Source organism: Staurois parvus, unplaced genomic scaffold (assembly GCF_062004578.1).
Source record: "Staurois parvus isolate SC_StPar_1 unplaced genomic scaffold, SC_StPar_1.0 ptg000131l, whole genome shotgun sequence".
Classification (NCBI taxonomy): Eukaryota; Metazoa; Chordata; class Amphibia; order Anura; family Ranidae; genus Staurois; species Staurois parvus.
Genome location: NW_028317927.1, coordinates 11,875,301 through 11,895,630, shown reverse-complemented (window position 1 = coordinate 11,895,630; position 20,330 = coordinate 11,875,301). Strand labels below are relative to the sequence as shown.

At 38.0% G+C, this 20,330-nt stretch overlaps 1 protein-coding gene across 20 annotated transcripts in view; it reads left to right on the top strand.

Moving 5' to 3' along the window:
• Positions 1-20,330, top strand: part of MBNL1 (muscleblind like splicing regulator 1) — a 262,308-nt gene that overhangs the window by 229,842 nt on the left and 12,136 nt on the right. For 6 of the 20 annotated variants that reach the window (XM_089672623.1, XM_089672613.1, XM_089672624.1 and 3 more), the window contains 7 exons: positions 188-472; positions 4,911-5,168; positions 8,131-8,184; positions 9,390-9,543; positions 12,629-12,664; positions 15,454-15,548; positions 18,997-19,071. In XM_089672623.1, coding sequence (XP_089528749.1) covers positions 188-472; positions 4,911-5,168; positions 8,131-8,184; positions 9,390-9,543; positions 12,629-12,664; positions 15,454-15,548; positions 18,997-19,053 — 939 coding nt within the window. In that variant the 3' untranslated portion in view covers positions 19,054-19,071. The remainder of the gene's footprint in view (positions 1-187; positions 473-4,910; positions 5,169-8,130; positions 8,185-9,389; positions 9,544-12,628; positions 12,665-15,453; positions 15,549-18,996; positions 19,072-20,330) is intronic. The other 14 variants (XM_089672619.1, XM_089672616.1, XM_089672625.1 and 11 more) reach the window with 14 other exon arrangements.

The following is a 20,330-nucleotide window of genomic DNA, read 5'->3' as shown; positions in this document are numbered from 1 at the left end:
TTTGCCAGCTTCATCTGCCTTCTTCAATGCTTTGTTTGTACTGCATTTCTATTTATTTTGCATTTTTCCTTTGTCATGATATGCCTCTGCATTTTCGGACGCAGGCTGGGTAATAAGCACTCTTTGACTATGTTGATGGTGAAGGGACTGGCTGGGATGGAAACTGAAGTCCTCTTTTTATTCACAGGCCAGCTACAATCAGGCAGCTGCAGTGAGAGCTTCCCCACGTTGTCCATCCAATGATCTCACCCCCGATGTGGAGGGAGCACCCTCTTTATGGGTGAGAGGTAGTTCAGTCTCCATGCCAGCTCAATCCTGGGCCTCTCCTGAGCAGAGACTGCCTGTTGTGCCAAATTATGTGTGGTGGTTTTGTGATGTGGACTCCTGCCCTCTGGGAACTGAGCTGAGACCAGCAAACTCATTTCACTTAGGACATCAAACTGGACTTGACCCCCGGTCCCAGAAGAGAAAGGCGAGTGTTTTTCCACCATGCCCAATTCTCCATACTGTGTCTAACATTCTGCATTATGGAAAATCTTTTCATGTATAGCAGTTACTGTGGACTCCTTTACCACTGATTTCTATTCTGTCCTCTATTTTGCACTTTGTATGACCTCCATCCTTTCCATTTCTTTTTTAAATTATGTCATTACTTCTTCCTTTGCTTCCATAAATAGCAAAATGTTACTTATAAGTACAATTCTAAAAAGTTTCTCCTTTGCTAATAACTTTCCCTGTTTTCTTTCACTTTTCCATGTCACATTCCATTTCCTACAAATGTATTTTATTGAAACATGTTTATAGATTTGTTTTCTGTTATGCACAATTGGACAGCGATGTTATGGAGTCCAACATTCCTTGGCTGTTCAAAAATCAGCTTGGCCTGATGTTTATTTTTCAAGGGGGTACCTATGGGGTAGTGCACACCAGCACTTTTCTCTTTATTACCTTAACTCACATATTAGCTTTATGCAAATTTGATTCCATTTCTAACAATTGTTTTGCATGCATTTTAGCAAACTTTATTTTAAAATCCTACCTTTCTCTGCGTTGGAAATTTCAAACTACTCCTTTCCACCCAAAAGTTATACTTTGAAGTGTAACTTTAATTAAAAGGATAGATGTGATTTTAAAATGAAGTGCTGCTGAAATCAATACATAAAGCCAAAATATCAACACTAATATTGATCATTTTGAACGATGCAGTGTATCCAGTAAGTACCTATCCATTATCAAGTCATTTTTTTTCTGGCTATCCGAGAGTTCTTTTTAAAGTGCCATTTATAAACGGCACGCCAAAAATAACTGTTCATTTCCCAGCCATTTGGTTTACAGTACGTTGGTAGAGAGTTAGTTAAGTTAATATAAATGTTGCTAATGTTTATTTTATTTTATTTCTCTAGCAGAATATGTCTAGGATCAATGGTCTTTCCTTGCTGGTTTTCTTCCCCTTAGAAAAACAGCTACTAGATTTGGTCTTGGCTAAAAATAGTGATATAAAACAATCTTTCAGTCTGACAACATGGTGTGTTCTCAGTTACAGCGATGTTGCCAGGAGATCTTCTGCTTATGTGTCTGCTGGCTTAAAACTATAAATATAGTTCATGGCCTTAGTATTATATACATTCATATTAAACACAGCAGTAGAGTGATTTCCGCAAACTCAGTCATATTGTAATTGTGCAGAAATGGGTTCTTGTAATCAAACTTGCCTCAGGAAAATCTTTGTTTACTTTTCTGTATGATATGAATAGTTACACTATATCATGGCACCAGTATGAATAGACAATCGTCCCATTAAATTAACACAGGAAGACAGTATAAACTGGAGCTCTCTGACAGTCCACATTCCTAAGCAGCTCTTAAATTATGTTATGAATATTTGCATTAGTAAATCCAGCTCAAATTATTCAACCTGGAGTTTCTCATTCTATTTTAACATGCAATCTATAATTTTTTAGAAGTTACCATTAAAAAGGTATTCTGTGTCCTATTAAACTGTTAAAACGTGCAACCCTGTGAACCACCTTATAAAGGTATTTGGGCTTATTTAATAAAGCAATGCTCAGAAGCACTTTATTTCCCTTATTTATATAACACTGACATACATGACTTAGCAGAGTGCCCTGTGCATTAATTACTCTAATAGTTCAATCTAATTTCACCATTACGATAGTAGTCCGCACTTTAGAGTCTTTTTGGTCAGGAAGCTGTAAAGCGGATCTTTCCCCTCGCCTTACCTTAATCTGACACCATCAATGACACGAATATAGGAAAGTGCACCAGTAAACACATTGAGATTGATTTGCTAAAGGCAAATAAACTGTGCACCTTGCAAGTGCAGTTGCACTTTGCTTAGTAAATGAGATGAAGCTCTGCTGACTTCCATCATCCAATCATCTGCAAGCAAAAATGCTGTTTTTCTTTAATTTTTCTTGCATGTTGTTGAGTATTCTTTGCAAAGCCAAGCTTTACCTCATTTACTAAGCTCTGGAGCAATTGCACTTGCAGAGTGCAGCTGCATTTTGTAAAGTGCACAGTCTATTGGCCTTTAGTAAATCAACCCCAAAGTGATAGGACATCACTCCAATGGGGACAGGCAACATACAGTTGTAAATGAAAACACATTTAAACAAATATATGTTTCCATAGTTAAATGAGAAAAGATTACAACTTTTGTTCATATTTAGCGCTGTCTGTGTCCCCTTGTGCCAATGACACCCTTCCACTCATTTCTTGTTCTGGTATCATATAGAAGAAAGACTGGGAGCAATCTCCTCAGCAGCATCATAGACAGTAATAAAGCAGAGGGGAGCAACATTGCTCCTAAATCAAAACTGAAAAAGAAAGCTTAAGGGCCAGTTCACACTACATGCGTTTCAGTGTGCTTTTTTTTCTGCATCCAAAATGCACAGAAAGTAGGGTATATGGTTGTCAATGTCATAGTTCACATCAGTGCTTGCAGTCCCAGCGTGTTCTGGATGCAGAAAACAAAGTAGAACAGGCTGCATTTGTCCTGCACAGAACTGTACTGGAACGTAGTAAAACACATAAAAAACACACTGGAACGCACATGTCCCTTTTTAAAGTGAAGAAAAAGAGAGGGGGAAAAATTAACTGGAATGCATAAACAACGCACTGTAACGCACCACAAATGCACATGCAGAAACTCATCTGGACTGCGTTTCTATAGTGTGAATCGGCCCTAAAACTAAGTATTGACCACAGAACAGAATATATATAGAAAAAACTTCAGCACAAAAAAATACCTCCTAGATGTGCAGCTAGCATGTGATGTATTCCCACATATAACAAAATAAATAGTGAAAACTGCAGCGCAACAATTAAATATATGCAATTGTGCTACTGTATCACCTACAACCTACTAAATGTGTATTGATCAATAGTGACAGTAAATTATACTCCTCTGTTCTTGTGAATACTTAATAATCCAATATATGCTTCTGGTCATACATTTCAATGAACACATGTAGACCCACACATAATCTGTAACAGTAATCCTGATGAAGTCACTATTTATAGAGCAGAATAGATGTTCATTGGAAGAAGCTCCAAATAATGTTTTTGTTTAATATATATAACTGCAGCTTAGTCCATTCCTCATTTTAAAGTACTATATGGTAATCCATAAATTATCATATACATATGTCATATAGATTGCGTCTGCTTCATAATGTAACTTCTTCCTCACAGTCCAGAGTTTCAGCTAATACAATAAATATAAAACTGATCCAAGTGATGTTTATTGTTTTTAAACAGACAAAATTTTATGGAAAACACATTTCCATAATATGGGGGTCAAGGCGTACACTAGATAAGGTAACCTGTAGCAGTTAGTTTTTGTTTGTTAATGGGAGAATAAAATGGCTCAATAGTTGAATACTCTGCAATACAGCAGAGAATGATTGTTTTTAGAAGAGTTAGGGTGCCCTCTTGTGGTTAGTCTGAAGTATTCAGCTTTACTGGCCACAGTAGCTCCATTTTACAAAGCACTCTGATTATTATAATATACTGTACACAAAAGTAAAGATTAAACATGTATGTTAAAGAGGAGCTACAGTCTCCTAATGTCATTATTAACAAATACATCCTTGTTTTTCTTAGGCAGTGCTTTATCAAATTAGAATATTACAGTAAAATGTAGTGTTTACTTGCAAAATATTCTGGAGCATACCTCCCCGGCAAAGTCCATCAGCTGCCATTCTAAGTATGGGTGCATGCATCTGGCACCCAGTCACTTCCGGGATTGTGAGCGGCTGGCTACAGAGCATGCACACCTAGTTTATCTAATCCAGTAATCCCACTGTGCATCACATAGAGTTGTTGACAAGTTGACTTAGCAATGGCAAGGTCAGCAGAAGTTCCCACCTTGTTGCTATGGCAACTTGTTAACATTAGTGAATCCAAAAGCCACAAGCTGAGGATGCCTGAACACTCCTGGGATTGATGACACCGATATTCCAGGAGTCAGCAGGACATCCATATGACATAGAGTGCCTAGGTGGCCAGAACAGGAAAAGGTGGGAAAATTAAACCAAAAAATAAAAAAATGCAATATCCAAACATTGAAGAACTATACCTGAGCATTCAGATGGGACATACTTTTTTTGCCACACTTGCAGTATTACACTGTTCTATTTAAAAGTTCACTGCAGTTACAAGTTTGTTATCCAGATTTTAAGATAGACACCCAAGAGTCTATGGCGTATTCAGTATTATAATAGAATCAGAAATCTTCTTTCATCTTGATCTAATTACAGTGTCTAGAATTCAGACTGTTTGCCTGCACTTTACATTGCTCTTTACACCGATTTATTCAATATGTCTTCTGGAATAATGTAAAAAAAATTGCCACCAGGTAATAAATGGCATTTGCATTGTGTCCACAGGTATGTCGGGAGTACCAGCGTGGAAACTGCAATAGAGGAGAAAATGAATGTCGGTTTGCTCACCCATCTGAGAGCGCAATGATTGATACCAATGATAATACAGTCACTGTGTGCATGGATTACATTAAAGGAAGATGTTCACGGGAAAAGTGCAAATACTTCCATCCGCCTGCACACTTGCAAGCCAAGATCAAGGCTGCCCAGTACCAGGTCAATCAAGCTGCAGTTGCTCAAGCAGCAGCCACAGCAGCAGCCATGGTGAGTCTCTTAACACTGGAGAGATCGAGACAATTAAGTAACATCCTCGCTACTTCAAAAAGTAATGTGCTGCTTCCTTGCTGGCTAATTGGGGGCTTATCTGGGATAAAACAGCTACTGCATATTGCATAGATATCTTACAATGGGCCTGTTATTTACTATCTTAGTGGTTTGCTTTTCTCTAAGCCTCAGTAAGCAAACTAAATCCATTCTTGACCTGTGAATTAGGGTTCTTTGGGTTAAACTGATTTCTACTATGGGTAGGAATACTTGAATCCTCACAGAGTCAGTAGCTTACACCTTGCTTTATATGAACTATTATTCATTTTCTTTACAAATATGGATGTCAAGGTTCCTGAGGGTGCCTAGAAGACATATACGTTTATGACAGAGCAAGGAGCAGCCATGAAATCCAGATTGCAGTTTAGTGAGGAAGATCAATGCTGCAATGAATCCTGCACTCTACAGCCTGTACGGTGTCAGCTTTCAGGAGCTCACCGCAGCTCCACGCTGCATAGCAAGCAAACAAGGAAAAGACGCACACTGATGACCTTGTTCCATGCATGTTTACTTCACTTGGCTGGCTGAATGACAGTCCATGCATATGGCCACAACCCTATTATTGGCTTAATTGTACAGGTATGATTAAGTCCATCAGAGTGAAATGTGTTTGAGGGGTGCAGCCATAGGCGGGCACTGTCATTCAGCCAACCAAGTGCAAATGAGACATATGGAGCGAGGTCAACAGTGGGCAGTTTTGCATTGTTTGCTTATAGTTTACTAAGTTCACAATATTCATTTTTGTTAATATAACTAAAGGCAAATGTTTTTCAAGATTTGGGTAGAGTGGTGAGGGCTTAGAGCCACTATCAGTTTTTTTATTGCTGTTACTGTCTCCATTAGGCAGATTTGCTCTCTCTAATTGGGGTGATCACTAATGTCACTGGGAATGAAAGTATGGGTAAATTCAATATTTGAGATGTCCCCAGAATAGGAACAAAAGGGAAATCTTTCCATGGAGACACCCTGTAACTAGGTCAAACCCCAACAAACTATAATCTCCAAACTACCAAATTATGTACATACATTCTAACTTAAGCTTGTTCAATTAAGATTTGACAATAAAGTCTGGAAGCTGTTTGGTTTCTATGCAGAGCTGCACCAGATTTTGCGCCCTCTAGTTTTAGTAGATTGACCCCTATTCTGGTTTGGAAGTAAATGCTTTGTTGGGTTTGTCCTAACTACTGGAGAAATACCCAGACCTCTCTTTTTATATATTACTATCATTTTTTTTTTGTAAATATCAGGCCTGGCCCAACTGCACCCACCCACTGAGTCTCCCTATTGATCAGTAAAGCTGCCCAAAGAGCAGGTCATAGGTTGGGGTATCAAGCTCATCATTTGCCAAAAAGGATCTGTACACAAATTCAGCTTCCTGGATCTGAATTTCATCACATATGCAGTTTAAATTGTCCAGCATTGAAATATTAGGTATGTTATAGTTCCTGACCCTTTAAGGATAAATTCCATCCTCAACTCATATAAATGTGATGATATATATCAAATTTGGATCAGAGTGGATTGCTTTGCTTAATTTTATTCAAACACATTATTACAGCCATTAGTATGGCTTGCTAAAACACTGTCCAAAAGTAAAGAAATATGTATGCATTGCTGCACTATAGTTTACAATTACTACTGTGCACGGTTTTGTCCCTTCTGAGTAAAATGTATTTTGTCTTCTGTGGATAAATTCAGTACAAGTAACATGAAGGTATAACAAAAGAGCTTGCTTTGACAGCTTTATTGCCAATCCATAACCTAATGTGCAATATAACACTGCAAAAGGATATGGTGTGCCTATACTGCATACTACTAATGTATATGTCTCCCCTCTTTCTTAGCTATATCACAAACACGTACTCATACCAGCATGATATTGCTGCCAAACTATTTATTTAAATTCCAATGGCGCAGCTGAAATGTTTAATTCAGAAACTCTTGTTTAATGTCTTCTTATAACTTCTTCAAAACTGAATTAATTTGTTACTCACAGTAACTGAAAGCTTGACATTTGTAGCACATGAGTGAATATTGATAATCTGCTAGTCTGATTATTATCTCACTCTTCACAGCTGGTTGAGTACATTTCTACATTTCTCTGCATTAAAAAGCATCTAGCAGAACTCAAGGAAGAAAGGTTTGCATTGAAACATAACTGCATTCCATTCGAATTCCTTATGCAAACAGTTTATTGCTATCTGACGGTATAGACAAACAACATATGTACCACAGAATAAGAGCGTTTTCCTTTGGGTAGCTTTGTTTTCTGCATGGCCAAGTGGATCAAGGTGGATAATCATTCCTACTTATTAACTGTATTATCTCATTGCCCTGGTGTGCATACTAAATGTATGAAATACCGGTAGGGATTGAACAGCCGGTCATCTCAATCCTTTAAGCATGTTTATTTGAACTGACCCTTATGTTGAAAAGCTATAAGCCTGGTTAACAATGACCATACTATATATACCTACTACCAAATGCTACGCATGAACTAAGGACACATGACCAAGTGACATTCAGACAAGCATGCAAAACTTGACTCTACAGAAAATTTCAAAAGCTTGGTGGTTAAGTCCTTTAAATATAATAAGCTGTACCTGTACTAGCAAAAATGTGGCCGTTAGCTGAACAGAATGTCTTTATTAATAAAATTTATGTTATCGGTGAGAAAGTGGTAGTTGACAATAACATATCAGTACTTTTACTGTGCATGCTTAGTCTTGTTATTTGTTATTTACGGCATTCGGATGATTTGTTTTTTTATTTGTTTTTTTTTTCCTCACCTACCAAAATATGCACTGCTGCCCCCATGATGCACCTCTGCTTGCTGTTTATGTTAATGCGCTTGAACCCCATTGGCCCATTGCCATCATGTGCTCGCTGCCTGCTAATTAAGACTCAGTCGGCTGTCAAATCACTGAAGCGACCCCTCGAGGCAACCTTTGACCTGGTACTATGACCTTTCACCTTTAAGCTTGGCATGTAGCTTTATTGTACAAACAAGTGTTAAACTTACAAGCGTAGAATTAATTTTATTTTAGATATGATTTTATTGTATGGTCAGAATATGCAATTCCAGACTGACTGTGGTTTACAAATTATACATCTATGTGAACAATTTATAGTCATATTTTCTAATAAGTCCCTGTTATAGTAACCACACTCAGTTCTGCCATAACAGAATTTGTATTGTGGAATAGAGACGTGTCTAAATATGTAATTGTTTGTACTGTGTCTATGTGGTTGGCATGGCTTTATTGCTATTCTTATGTATATGTGTAGTTTTAACATTTGTAAGTCAGTGTTAACATACTTGCATGCAGTAGTAGAGTTTGCATGTGTAGATAGTGTTGGGGAAGTGTGGGTATGGTTCAGCTGGACCCAACCTTCTTCAATCACTATGTAAAACTGTTGCTTTAATCATTGACCTTCATGGAGCTAGCAGTGCAGAAACTTCAGCTTTGATCATTTTTATATTTTATATTTTGCTTAAGGATCAAACTTTAGGACATTGTCTGTTACAATCTATCTGCCATATAGCTCCAAATTAAGCCTTTTTTTGTAATAAAAATGTGATTTTTTTTTAACATGGCACAGATATTATTTTGCTATAATGTCTGTTGCCTCTGTGTATGAAAGGACAATCCACTTGTAAATATACTTAGAGGAGTGGAGGGGGGAGGTGATTGGCCTGTGCACACTGCACTTAGCTATCAGTTCCTCATCTGGCACTACTTGGTAAGCATTAGTGTAATCTTCTTCTGGGAGCAATACCTGTCACCTGCACTTACCTTGAAAGATTCCTCTGTAAAATGTCAAACAATCCAACATATTGGCTAGCCCTCGAACTCCATTACATGACCACTTAGTGGATCGGTGATAGGTATCCTTGAAGAATTGCAGAAAACTTTGGCAGGAATAAGCCAGGGTCACAATTTTCACATTATTTCTGTAGACTAGATGGCTGCTTTGTTTGCTGATGGCTTATCTCACTCAGCTCTGGAGAAGTAGGTTAAGAGGCCATTTGTAGTCACTTGTTCTTCTCTCTAGCTCAGAGTGTATTATTAATGCTGTTTGGATGGTGATCTCTTTACCTTTTATTCACTTATTCTCCTCATTTCTTTTATGATTTTCTCTAACTCCTTGGGCTTGAAGGGAATTCCTCAAACTGTACTTCCCCCATTACCAAAGAGGCCTGCACTTGAAAAAACCAATGGTGCCACCGGAATGTTTAATACGGGTTTTTTCCAGTACCAACAGGCTCTTGCCAACATGCAGCTCCAGCAGCAGGCAGCCTTTTTCCCACCAGGTAAGTTCAGTGTAAATTCAGTCTTTGTAAGGAAAAGGTAATAAATGGACAATGACAGAACATTTACTCTAATTGAGTTATTGATGTTCCTTTCAGTTGTGGTGTACATTACTGATTTGTGATCGGCAATGTGAAGGGGGGGTTTGCATGCTGTGTGATATTTGTTTCCAGTGTGGATAACAGGGACATCATTACAGTAATGGGGCATCAGAAGAGCTAGATATGCATGAAAGTATTTATGTATAAACACTGTTGTTTTACCCATATTCTTGATAATATTGTTGATCTTGAGTTGCATCCCCTACCTAGTTCTTAACTCTGCCATGCCTCCTTTCCATTGCTATAGGTGTATTTTACCAAAGAGATGTTCATAATGCTTGGCTGTTGTACAGTACAACTTCTTATACAGCTGTGAGCATCTCTAATAAAAGATTTTATACTGTAAAAATCTCTGAAATCAGAAGTTAAAATTAATTGTATGGAGCTTGTAAATCTAAGCTCTAAGCAGGAGTATTCTCATAGATATTAATATAGGATTGCTATTGCTGTTTGCTACTTTTCATTGTCTATTTAGTTATATATAAAATATAACATTAATACATTTAACTCATTATGAGAAGCAACACAAAATTTTAGGGTGTAAATGATCAGGATAAATTTCCAAAACCAGGAACTGTTTTCTTGAAATTAGAGATTTTTAACAGTTATAGAATGCCCATATCAAGGAAAAGGAAGCTGAAAAGGGGCAGAGACGAGAATCAGTAATCAGTTGGTTAGGAAGTGTAGCATGCTTGTTTAAGCCATCATGTGACTCTCACTGTAACACCACTGAACACTAAAATGCAGTAGTTGTGCTGTGAGTCTTTCTGATGTCTATACATTGTATGACTTTAAAGCAAACTTTACTAATAAATCAACCTGTAACAGTGCTGTGAAGGTGTGTCTAATGTACACGTTAAAAAGTATAGAAGCTGGTGCCTTATTTAATGGGAAACATGTGTAAGACATCCCAGATAAGCTGCCATTTTCTTACTGCCAAGTTTCATAATAGTTCCGAAGCACTGAACCCAAACTTATCACTGGTCTAAATTCATATGAAATACATGAGGCAAATAATGGAGGTTTCAACTGAGGATTCTCACACAGGTGTTTTAGGTTATGATAGCTACCCTTTACCACAAAACCCAAAGCATTTTGTTGCCAAAATCCATGATGCTTCCAAAAAATGAGATTTCTGTCTAAAATATGTGTAATTCTTTGTGAGGTTTGGTTCTCCTTTAACAACATTGTGAAAAGTGCAGTAGTGTGTTGTTACGTAAAGCTAAAGACAGAATACAGAAAATAGCTTTTACTGAATGGTCTGTAGCTGATAGAAAAGACCACAATACCTAGGTTGGAGCTTGGCAGGTAGAGTGTGACTAGATAGAGTGTGACTAGATAGAGCATAACTACATTTGTGAATTGGTCACAGTCCGGTATCTGTGGTTAATAAACTGTTTATTTTCCCATGCTCCCATCACTTTTACTCAATTAAGATATCATATTAGCTATTCTTCAGTTAGATATACCTAACTCCAAGATTAAAGTGAGGTGCTCAGTCTTTTTTAAGATGGGGGTCCCAAGGGTCCTTTGTGCCATTTCTTAGAACATCCATCAATCTGTATTTGCTTTGGAACCATGCAAATATTTGAGTTACGCCAGGCACCCATTGTTTATGTCCTAGCTATAAAACACCCTTAGACTTTAAAGCTAGGTTCAGATTATTGCGAGTCGGGAACACTTGTGCGCTCCTGACAAGTAAGAGAAACATGCAGATCTTTAGATGCATGGGGTACCTTTTCAAGTGATATTAAAGGCAGATTAAAAAAAACTAGCAAACATGACATACTTACCTGCTCTGTGCAGTGGTTTTCAGACAGGAACCCCCGATCCTCCTCTTCTCAGTTCCCCCGATGGCACTCCTGGCCCCCCCTTCGGCCATGCGCCTCCATAACAAGCAACTTTAATTCTTAATAGCACCCTCATGCATTGGCAAAACTCCCTTATTTTTGTGTCTCTGAAACCGCTTGGTACCGCAGCACCATGCAGTTGTAGGTGGCTCAATTTAAAAAAGAGTCAGGAACTTTTTTTGGGTGTTTCTAGGAGTAGGGAAGCCCCTTGAAATGAGTTGGCTGCCCTACTCACAGAACGCAGCCCACACAAGTGTGAACCAAGACTAAATATGCAAAGAATGATACAACTCAAGGATAACATAAGTTTTGGCAACTGAAAGGGGTAGGCTTGCTGCCCTTATAGTACACCTTCATGCTACTTGGGTGCCATTACTGGCTTTCTCTTGAAATTGCCTGGTTGTGTCTGTATCCAGTCTTTTTGAGCCATAGACCCAGAACAAGCACGTTGTGGATGAGTGTCAGAGAAATGTCAGATATTTTTGTATCTATGCTTATTCCAGGTCTGTGACTCAGAAAGTACTGAAATGTAAACATGAGACAACTAGAGACAGACATGCATTCTCAATAGGAAAGGTCAGTAATGGCAGCCTACGTAATTCTTTCATGACAAGTGTACCAAGTGCTATAGACAATCTAGTCTTATCATGCTATGGCCTCTTACTACAGTCTGGTATGCAGGTATACAGAATGCCAGCAGAGTTTAGTAAAGAATATATATCCTTGTGGTATCCAATCACAGATTCAATAAAATTGTAGTTGTCACAGCTGAATTAGAACGCAAGTGTTCTATTTTATTCTTTACTGTTCAGCATCAATACCTGACTGTCAAAGCTTGACTATCCATAACTGATAGCAAGTTTTGCCAATATTTAATTTCCTCCAAGAGCGCCTTATTGCAGCACTAACAAATGAGGTGATGGGTAATCCACTCTACCCTGTTCCACCAATGTGCTATTCACCCACTATGCTCCCTTGTGATTCCTGTATGCTCACAGTTTTATGCCACTGATGCCATAATAACAAAATTCTTTCTTGTTTGATTTTTTTCTCTAATAACATGTGTGATGGGTTGTTTTTTTTTTAATTCTTTTCCCTTTTCAATCCACCTTCCTGTTGCAATGCATGATGGGCAGGCTCAATATTGTGCATGACACCCGCTGCAAGTGTTGGTAGGTGCCAGCTTTGTTTCTTGAATATTTATCATGCCTGGTGAACTTTTTTCTTGCACTCAAAATCCATTCCTGATATTATGTGTCTAGGGAGTACTGTCCCAGTAATTTTAATACAGAGATAATGATGTGACATTTAATCATTTATTAGGTCATGCTTTAAAATATGATGCTTAGAACATGACTGAGTTAACTGTCTACTATGGATTTTGACTGCATTTCCTAGTATGTAATATAATAAAAAAACATTGTTTCATGAAATTGTAAAGCCATTTTGTGTATTTTTATGTGAATTAAATTAGAGTAGAAATAATTCTACATTTACTTTCACTTTACTTCTATCCCTAAGCACAGTGGAGTTGGCATTTGGTTGCCAGAATAAGTGTTTGCTGGACACTTGATACAATAAGATTTATTAACAATTTGATTCGAGGCAAATATACTGTAGCAGTTGTTGAGTCCTGGTGTAATAGTATGTTGATCCCAGAAAGTACAGCTCTGCAATTGTGCATACAAATATACTAATTAAATAACTAGAATGAGAAGTAGTTGGAAGCCAAGGATCTCCTTAAAAGCAGTGGTTTGGCTTTTGAAACAATCACTGCAACCAAAAGCAAAATCAAAGAGATTGAAGGGATTGATTTCCTAAAGGGAAAAGGCTGTATACTTTGCAAAGTAAGTTTTGCTTTGCAAAATATTTTTCTCCAGAGCTTAGTGAATGAAGTGAAACTCTGCTGATGTCCATCATTGAATCACATGCAAGCAAAAATGCTGTTATTATATTTTCCTTGCATGTGATTTATATATTCTTTGCAAAGTGAAATTTTACCTCATTCACTAAGTTCTGGGGAAAATTTGCTTGCAAAGTGAACAGCCTATTTGCTTTTAATAAATCAACCCCTATAATGTAATGCTGCCATTAGACCCCAAAGGAACAAGGGGCTTGTGCTACAGCCCCTACTCCCAAATAACATTGATGTTCCTAACACCTCTGAAATGCTGCCTCATTCCAGTAGTGTCATGTTTCTGAGTTTCATACCAGGCAAGATAAATCAAAGAGATTTCCATGTTAACATTAAAGGGAGGATTCATATTACAAAAGCAGGTTACAATCACATAGCTACGTTATAGCAAGCACCACGAGGTCCCTGTACACATCAGTCAACTCAGGATCTCCAAAACATAGGACCTACGTAGTATGCAAACACTTTCCTTAGGCATGCCCTCACACACCACAGTATAATGCTAAAGCAGTGGTCCCAAAACTGTGACTGTATGGGTGAAAGTGGTTCTTTCACCCAGCTCTTGTGGTACCATTCCTAACACTGACATAATAGGGCACTGTTTCTCTCACTAACATCAATGACGAGGCACTGATCATTCAACTGACAAAAATTATGTAGAATAATTCCACCCACTGACTCTAAAGGTGGGGCAAGATTCTTCACATTGACAATGTTGGGCATAATTCCTCCCACGAATACCATTGCTGGGGCACAATTCATTCCACTGACACCATTTACAGGGTATTATTCTTCCCACTGACACCAACAATGAGGCATTATTTCTCCCACTAATACCAACACTAGGTCAATTTTTAACTCCACTGACCACCAACCCTAGGGCATTTTTTACTCCCACTAACCACTGATGCCAGGACATTTTCTACTCCCACTGGACACCATCTGGTACCCCTAAAGTCTGAAGGAGAGTGAACTAACTCTTTGTTTAGAAAGTTCTGAGACCCCATGCTAAAAATTTTGTTGAATTCTAATAATGGAATGATATGCACTAGCACCTTGTAGTACCTGCCACAACCTTGGTACGTCAGTTTGTCCCGAGCTTCTTAATGACATTTTCTAAATGAAACAGCTTATATAAAAAGAGAAAGTGCAGTGTGCAATGTACAGTACCCCATGGCAGTCAACCTATTTTTCTTCAGTAAGCAGTTATAAGACCGGCTGTTATTTGTACACCATCACTGCATACTTCACTGCTATGTTGGAATACAAGTTGGTGATACCAAGAATAGGAACCAGAGAGATGCCAAGAAGAGGAGAAAAATATATTTTTTTTTACCTTTTTCAAACTTATATGAAAGGAAAGCTTCTCCTCGTTCTTTTATATTTTTATTTTAATTACGTGTTTTTATAATTTTCCATAAATAAATGATTATCAATATAATTTCAGTTATATGTAAAATATATGGTAATTGTTTTATGGGAAGTTCATGGAGCCAGGCTACTGAAAAGATCTGTGATCTTGCACAATGGCTCATTCCAATTGGCAAGCAATTGTCCATAATGAAAACTGGTCCTGGCATTGTATTCAGGTTTCAGCCGTGAAGAACACCAGTAAACTTGGCATAGCCATCCTGGAGACCTCTGTGGGCCAAAAGAGGGGCATTGTGCAAGCTTGTCAATGAACTTTCTCCTATACAATTCAGGCTCCATTTCCATAAATATTGGTTTAAACCACAATGGCATCCTCCACTGTGTGCAGGGGATAAGTATTTTTAGGTTAAGCACTGTGTGTAATGAATACCGTGTTTTGATGGTAACAAACATTTTCCCTTTTTTTTCTCTTCCATCCCACCCTCTTCCTCTTTCCCCCCGGAATGCTGTCCTGCTTTTGCATTCTGATTGCATGACACTCGCTGGTGATGATGTTACCCCACGTGGCTTCTCGCTGCAATAAATTCCATGCCAAATTGATCTGCCACCTGTTGCTATGGTTCCCACTCTGCTACACTCTTCTGTATGTTTGCTTATATGATTTCCCACCGAAAGTTCCCATGCTGCACGGTGCAGCGCCGGCTACTGTGTCTGCAGCCGCAACATCTGCCACAAGTGTCCCCTTCGCTGCAACAGCCACAGCCAACCAGGTTTGCTAATTTACAGCTTCCATTCTTAAGAACAACTCTAAATCAGTGCTTAATAACAACTCAGTCTGGGTTCACTTACATCTTTGTTGGCATACTAAGCAATCACCTAATCGTATTTTTGTTAAAATGGCACTATGATGGCAGTATAACCTCTCATTTCATAGAGAATTGTATATTATTTAGCAACACAGATCAAAAACCTAGACTATTTTACTTTAAACGTAGTGTGTAATCTTGACGTGCAAGTGTAAGAAAACCAAATCCAGTTAAACAGAAGCTCATTCTCTGCGGTATAATTTGCTAAATTGCTCTCATTTATCTCTAAATTGCTAAATTGTGAAAGCAGTGCTGCTTATATTACAGACTCACGTGTATATTTTTGTAGAATTATGGTTATAGAACCTGACATACAGCTGAAATGCATGTCTTCATTTTTTTTTTATCTGACTGGATGGAAACTAGAGTTTCGTACTGCAGAATATTTCAAATGCTAGAATTGTTCAGTTGTGTATAGATGGCCTTAAGTTTACCTCACAAGTTACAATATTATTTAACAGTCTTCTTTAGACTTCCAACTACTATGCAGTGCAAGGGCTCACCTGACTGCAACTAAATTGATTGGATAGATTAGGTAGGTCCTCATATTACATAGTTTTGGTAAATCTAATGTTGATTGTACAAAAATTGTTTGGTCAGATTGCATATTACATAAATCAACATCCATATGAGATCAACATCATATGGAGAAGTTACAAAGATACAGTTTTTAAATTTGCCATCTGAATAATTATATAAAACCACATTAGCTGTAAGCTCCCACTTCTGCAACAAACTTTAAAATGAGACAGATCTATCCACTTATACCCCAAAAGTCTTAACATGGCAACAATATTTTAGCTATTTTGTAAACACTTAATTACATGCATCTATCATTCTTAATCAGTTTTGATGACTATCAACTTTGACAGGTGTATGAGGTTTTTTTTTTTATTGCTAGTTATTTAGAGGTAATGTGAGATGTAATGAGGTTGATTTACTAAAGAAATAGAGCATATTCACTTTAAAAGGAATTTTTACTTAGCTTAGTAAATGTGGTGGAATTTCACTTTGCAACGAATACCCAAATACAAGCAAAGATAATGGGAACAATTCACAAAGCTATATCTTACCGCTATTCACAAAGCTATATCAACCAGTACATACAAAATGCCTCGACCACTACTTAATTACCATATACATTGAATTATTTATTTCCTTCTGTGAATTGACTTTAAAGTGGTAGTAAGCTCTTCTTTAATAATTTTACCTACAGGTAAGCCTATTATAAAGCTTACCTGTAGGTAAATTAATATCTCCTAAACGTGAACTGTTTAAGAGATATTACCCCTTTCTGATAGCTGCCGCATGCGCTCTGAAGGAACGGCATACCTGTGCCTTTCTTTCAGAGCACTGTGCTGTGGCCCAGGATTCTCGCGTGCATGCATGGGAGTTACGTCATCTCAGCTTGGCCAGTCAGGCAGCCAGAGCTTGCGAACCCAGAAGGAAGACCGGTTGAAGATGGAAGCTCTGCTGGAGGGCTTTGTTTTAAGTCCATCATATTGTGCTAGTATGCACTGCATACTAGCATATTATGCCTTTACCTTGCAGTAGGTTTTTTTCCTTTTTTGTTTTATTTTTATGCGATTTACTACTGCTTTAAGGTCTTTTTATGCGATATTTATCAAGCGTATTTGCTGTAAATACAACATACTAGCAGTAGTGAATTGAGATTTTCAGTATCGCATGCGATATGTGGTCATCTGACTGACATAACCCATGTGATAACCTTTAGTGAATTGTCCCCAATAAAACAGCAGTATTTTTGCTTGCACATGATTGCATTATAAAGTCACTTCATTCACTGTGCATGCAGTCTGTCCCATTTGGAAGATTTCATTCCTGTCCTATAGACACAGCACAAAGTGAGAGGAAATCCCCTTTTAGACTGCTGTCACCGGAATAAGTAGCCAATTGGAAAATTCGCCCCTGTTTTTTGTGTTCTTGTGACAGTTCAAAATTCTAGATTTACCGTCGTATTCAGTTCTGGTGACAATGCTCATCAGGACAAATAGAGAGGGGAATCTCCTAAGCAATGACACAGACAGCAGTAGATACCTAAACATGGTTCAAATTCCTCACCATTATATTGAAAACGAAAGAAAAAAAAATCTGGCTTTAGATCCATCTTAAAATATAACTAAAGGCAAAACTTTTTTTTAGTTTTGGATAGAGTGCAGAAGGATAAGGACACCTGTCAGTTTTTTTTGCTGTCTCTGCCCCTCTCTATTTGTCCTGTTTGCCATTATCATTGAAAGTGTATGTAAAAGAAAATCCCAATTTTGGGTTGTTCCCAGAAAAGTAATAAAGGGGAAATCTTCCAGTGGAGCCAATAGTTCTGGTTACCTATGGATCCTCACAGAATTCCTCTAATTTGCAGAGATTTCCTCTCACTTCCTGTTTGGCTATGGGACAGGAAGTGAAGGGAAATCTCAATGGGACACAGATGGCGGAAAAAATCTGGCAGGGGTTATAACCCTCCCTTGCTCTATCCAAAATGAACACAAATGTTTTGCCTATTGTTCTACTTTAAGATGGTGAAAACTTATACCCCAATTCTTCTTGCATGTCAGCTATTTGAACATATCTGTTCATAAAGACCATTATCACCTTATTCACACATCTGAAGGTAGAGATGTTGATAGTCTAGAACTAATATTTGAACTTCAGGGGAGAATCAGATGAGAGGCTAAAGATGGTACAGTGAAGAAATAACAGCAGAGAGCAATGGTTTTGTATGCAAGGAACCTTCTCCTTCTACAATATTGTACTTTTCAAAGTTAGAACATTTATGCTATGCATCATCATGCCAGACAAATATATTATGTGCTATAACAAAATTGATGCTCAGGCAAACAAAAACATATACAATATTTCTTCGTGCTTAATATAGTCCACAATATTGCCTTGTCAGAACAGTAAAATACTCCAGTTTCTCCAACTCCCAAATCACTTCTATAACATTTCAAATTACCTTTCTCTCAAATGACTTTAGTTGTAATTTCAAACCTTCAGTTCGTCAGTTGTGTCGTCCTAGACTGAATACAATAATGACATTAATGTATTCCATCAAAAACACTCTCTTTCTAATTACTGCTACATACACTATGTGTTGCATAGTATGTTGATCCTTTGGTATCCTGAATATCTGATAATGACACTTATTTAGAGTTGTTGAGCAATTCTTAACATCAATTTGCTACTTCAGCATTTAGTTTCACTATTACAACTTATTGTGTTTTTCTTAATGCTTTACATTAAGAGTTTGAAATGCTTTTGATATGTTTTATATAAATGGCTGAGAGTTGGCTGCAAATGTTTTCAATACATCTTCAACATGTTTTATCTACAGATACCCATAATATCTGCAGATCATCTGAGTAGTCACAAGTATGTTACACAGCTCTAGAGATTGTACCATGATGCAGTAAGTCGTTCTATATGAAATTCTCGCTTGTAATATTTGTATTGATTTGATCTGTTCTTTTGCAATGTAAGTTAAAGTGGAACTACGGGCTTCCAAAAAATGAGTTTCAGCACTTCATTGTACATGCAAAGTCCCACAAATACTGTAGCGGTTGATCCTGGCAGTAAAGTTCACCCCATTCAGCTTGTGATGGGGGACAATGCTGCGACCTATTCTTGAATTCATAACATTGTTGTCCTCAGGCAGGCTGTTCTGCTTGCACTACACAAGACTGAGAACACTCTGTGATAGATACATTTTAAATAGTTGATTGGATCAGGGGCGGACTGACCATTTGGAAACTTGGGCACTGCCCAAGGGCCCTGGGTCAGTAGGGGGCCCCATGAGATGCCCCTGGTACCTTTTTCATAGGCTTTTTTGAGTTTGGGCAAGGACACAGGGGCCCCATGATCCCCTATTGCCCAGGGGCCCCATGAGTTGTCAGTCCGCCCCTGGATTGGATAAATAAAGATTTGTTGATAATACACGTGTGGAGTACATATACAACAAAAATATGTACTGGCGCTTTATTATTTATTTATTGCAGGTACTTATATAGCGCCGTCAATTTAAGCAGCGCTTTACATATATATTGTACATTCACATCAGTCCCTAACCCTCAAGGGGCGTACAGTCTAAGGTCCCTAACTCACAGTCATACATACACATACTAGGGACAATTTTAGACAGGATCCAATTCACCTACCAGCATGTCTTTGGAGTCTGGGAGGAAACCGGAGTACCCGGAGGAAACCCACGCAGGCACAGGGAGAACATGCAAACTCCAGGCAGGTGGTGCCATGGTTGGGATTCGAACCAACGACCCTAGTACTGCCAGGCGAAAGTGCTAAGCTTTAACAGTGAACAATTCATTAAAGAGAAGTTTCATCTATCCCATATGGGAAGAGTTTTTGAAAAGATTTATTGAATTGTTTATTATTAAAACACTTGTACATGTCTCTATTTTATATGTGTGCATTATCAGTAATTTGTGTACCCGATCAACTATTTAAAATTGATTTATTAGCTTGAGCGGGTATGGTTATCAGCATTGTTTCTGCTTATTCACAAGCCTGTAGTTTCTGGGAGGAAAAGGCTATGGAGCACAAATGGAGGATTAGGCCCACTCAGGGGTTGGAAAATAAGTTTTTGCTGTACTGTATTAGGCTTGTGCATAGCAAATGGATTGGGAACCTGATTTGAGTGTCACCCACAAGTCT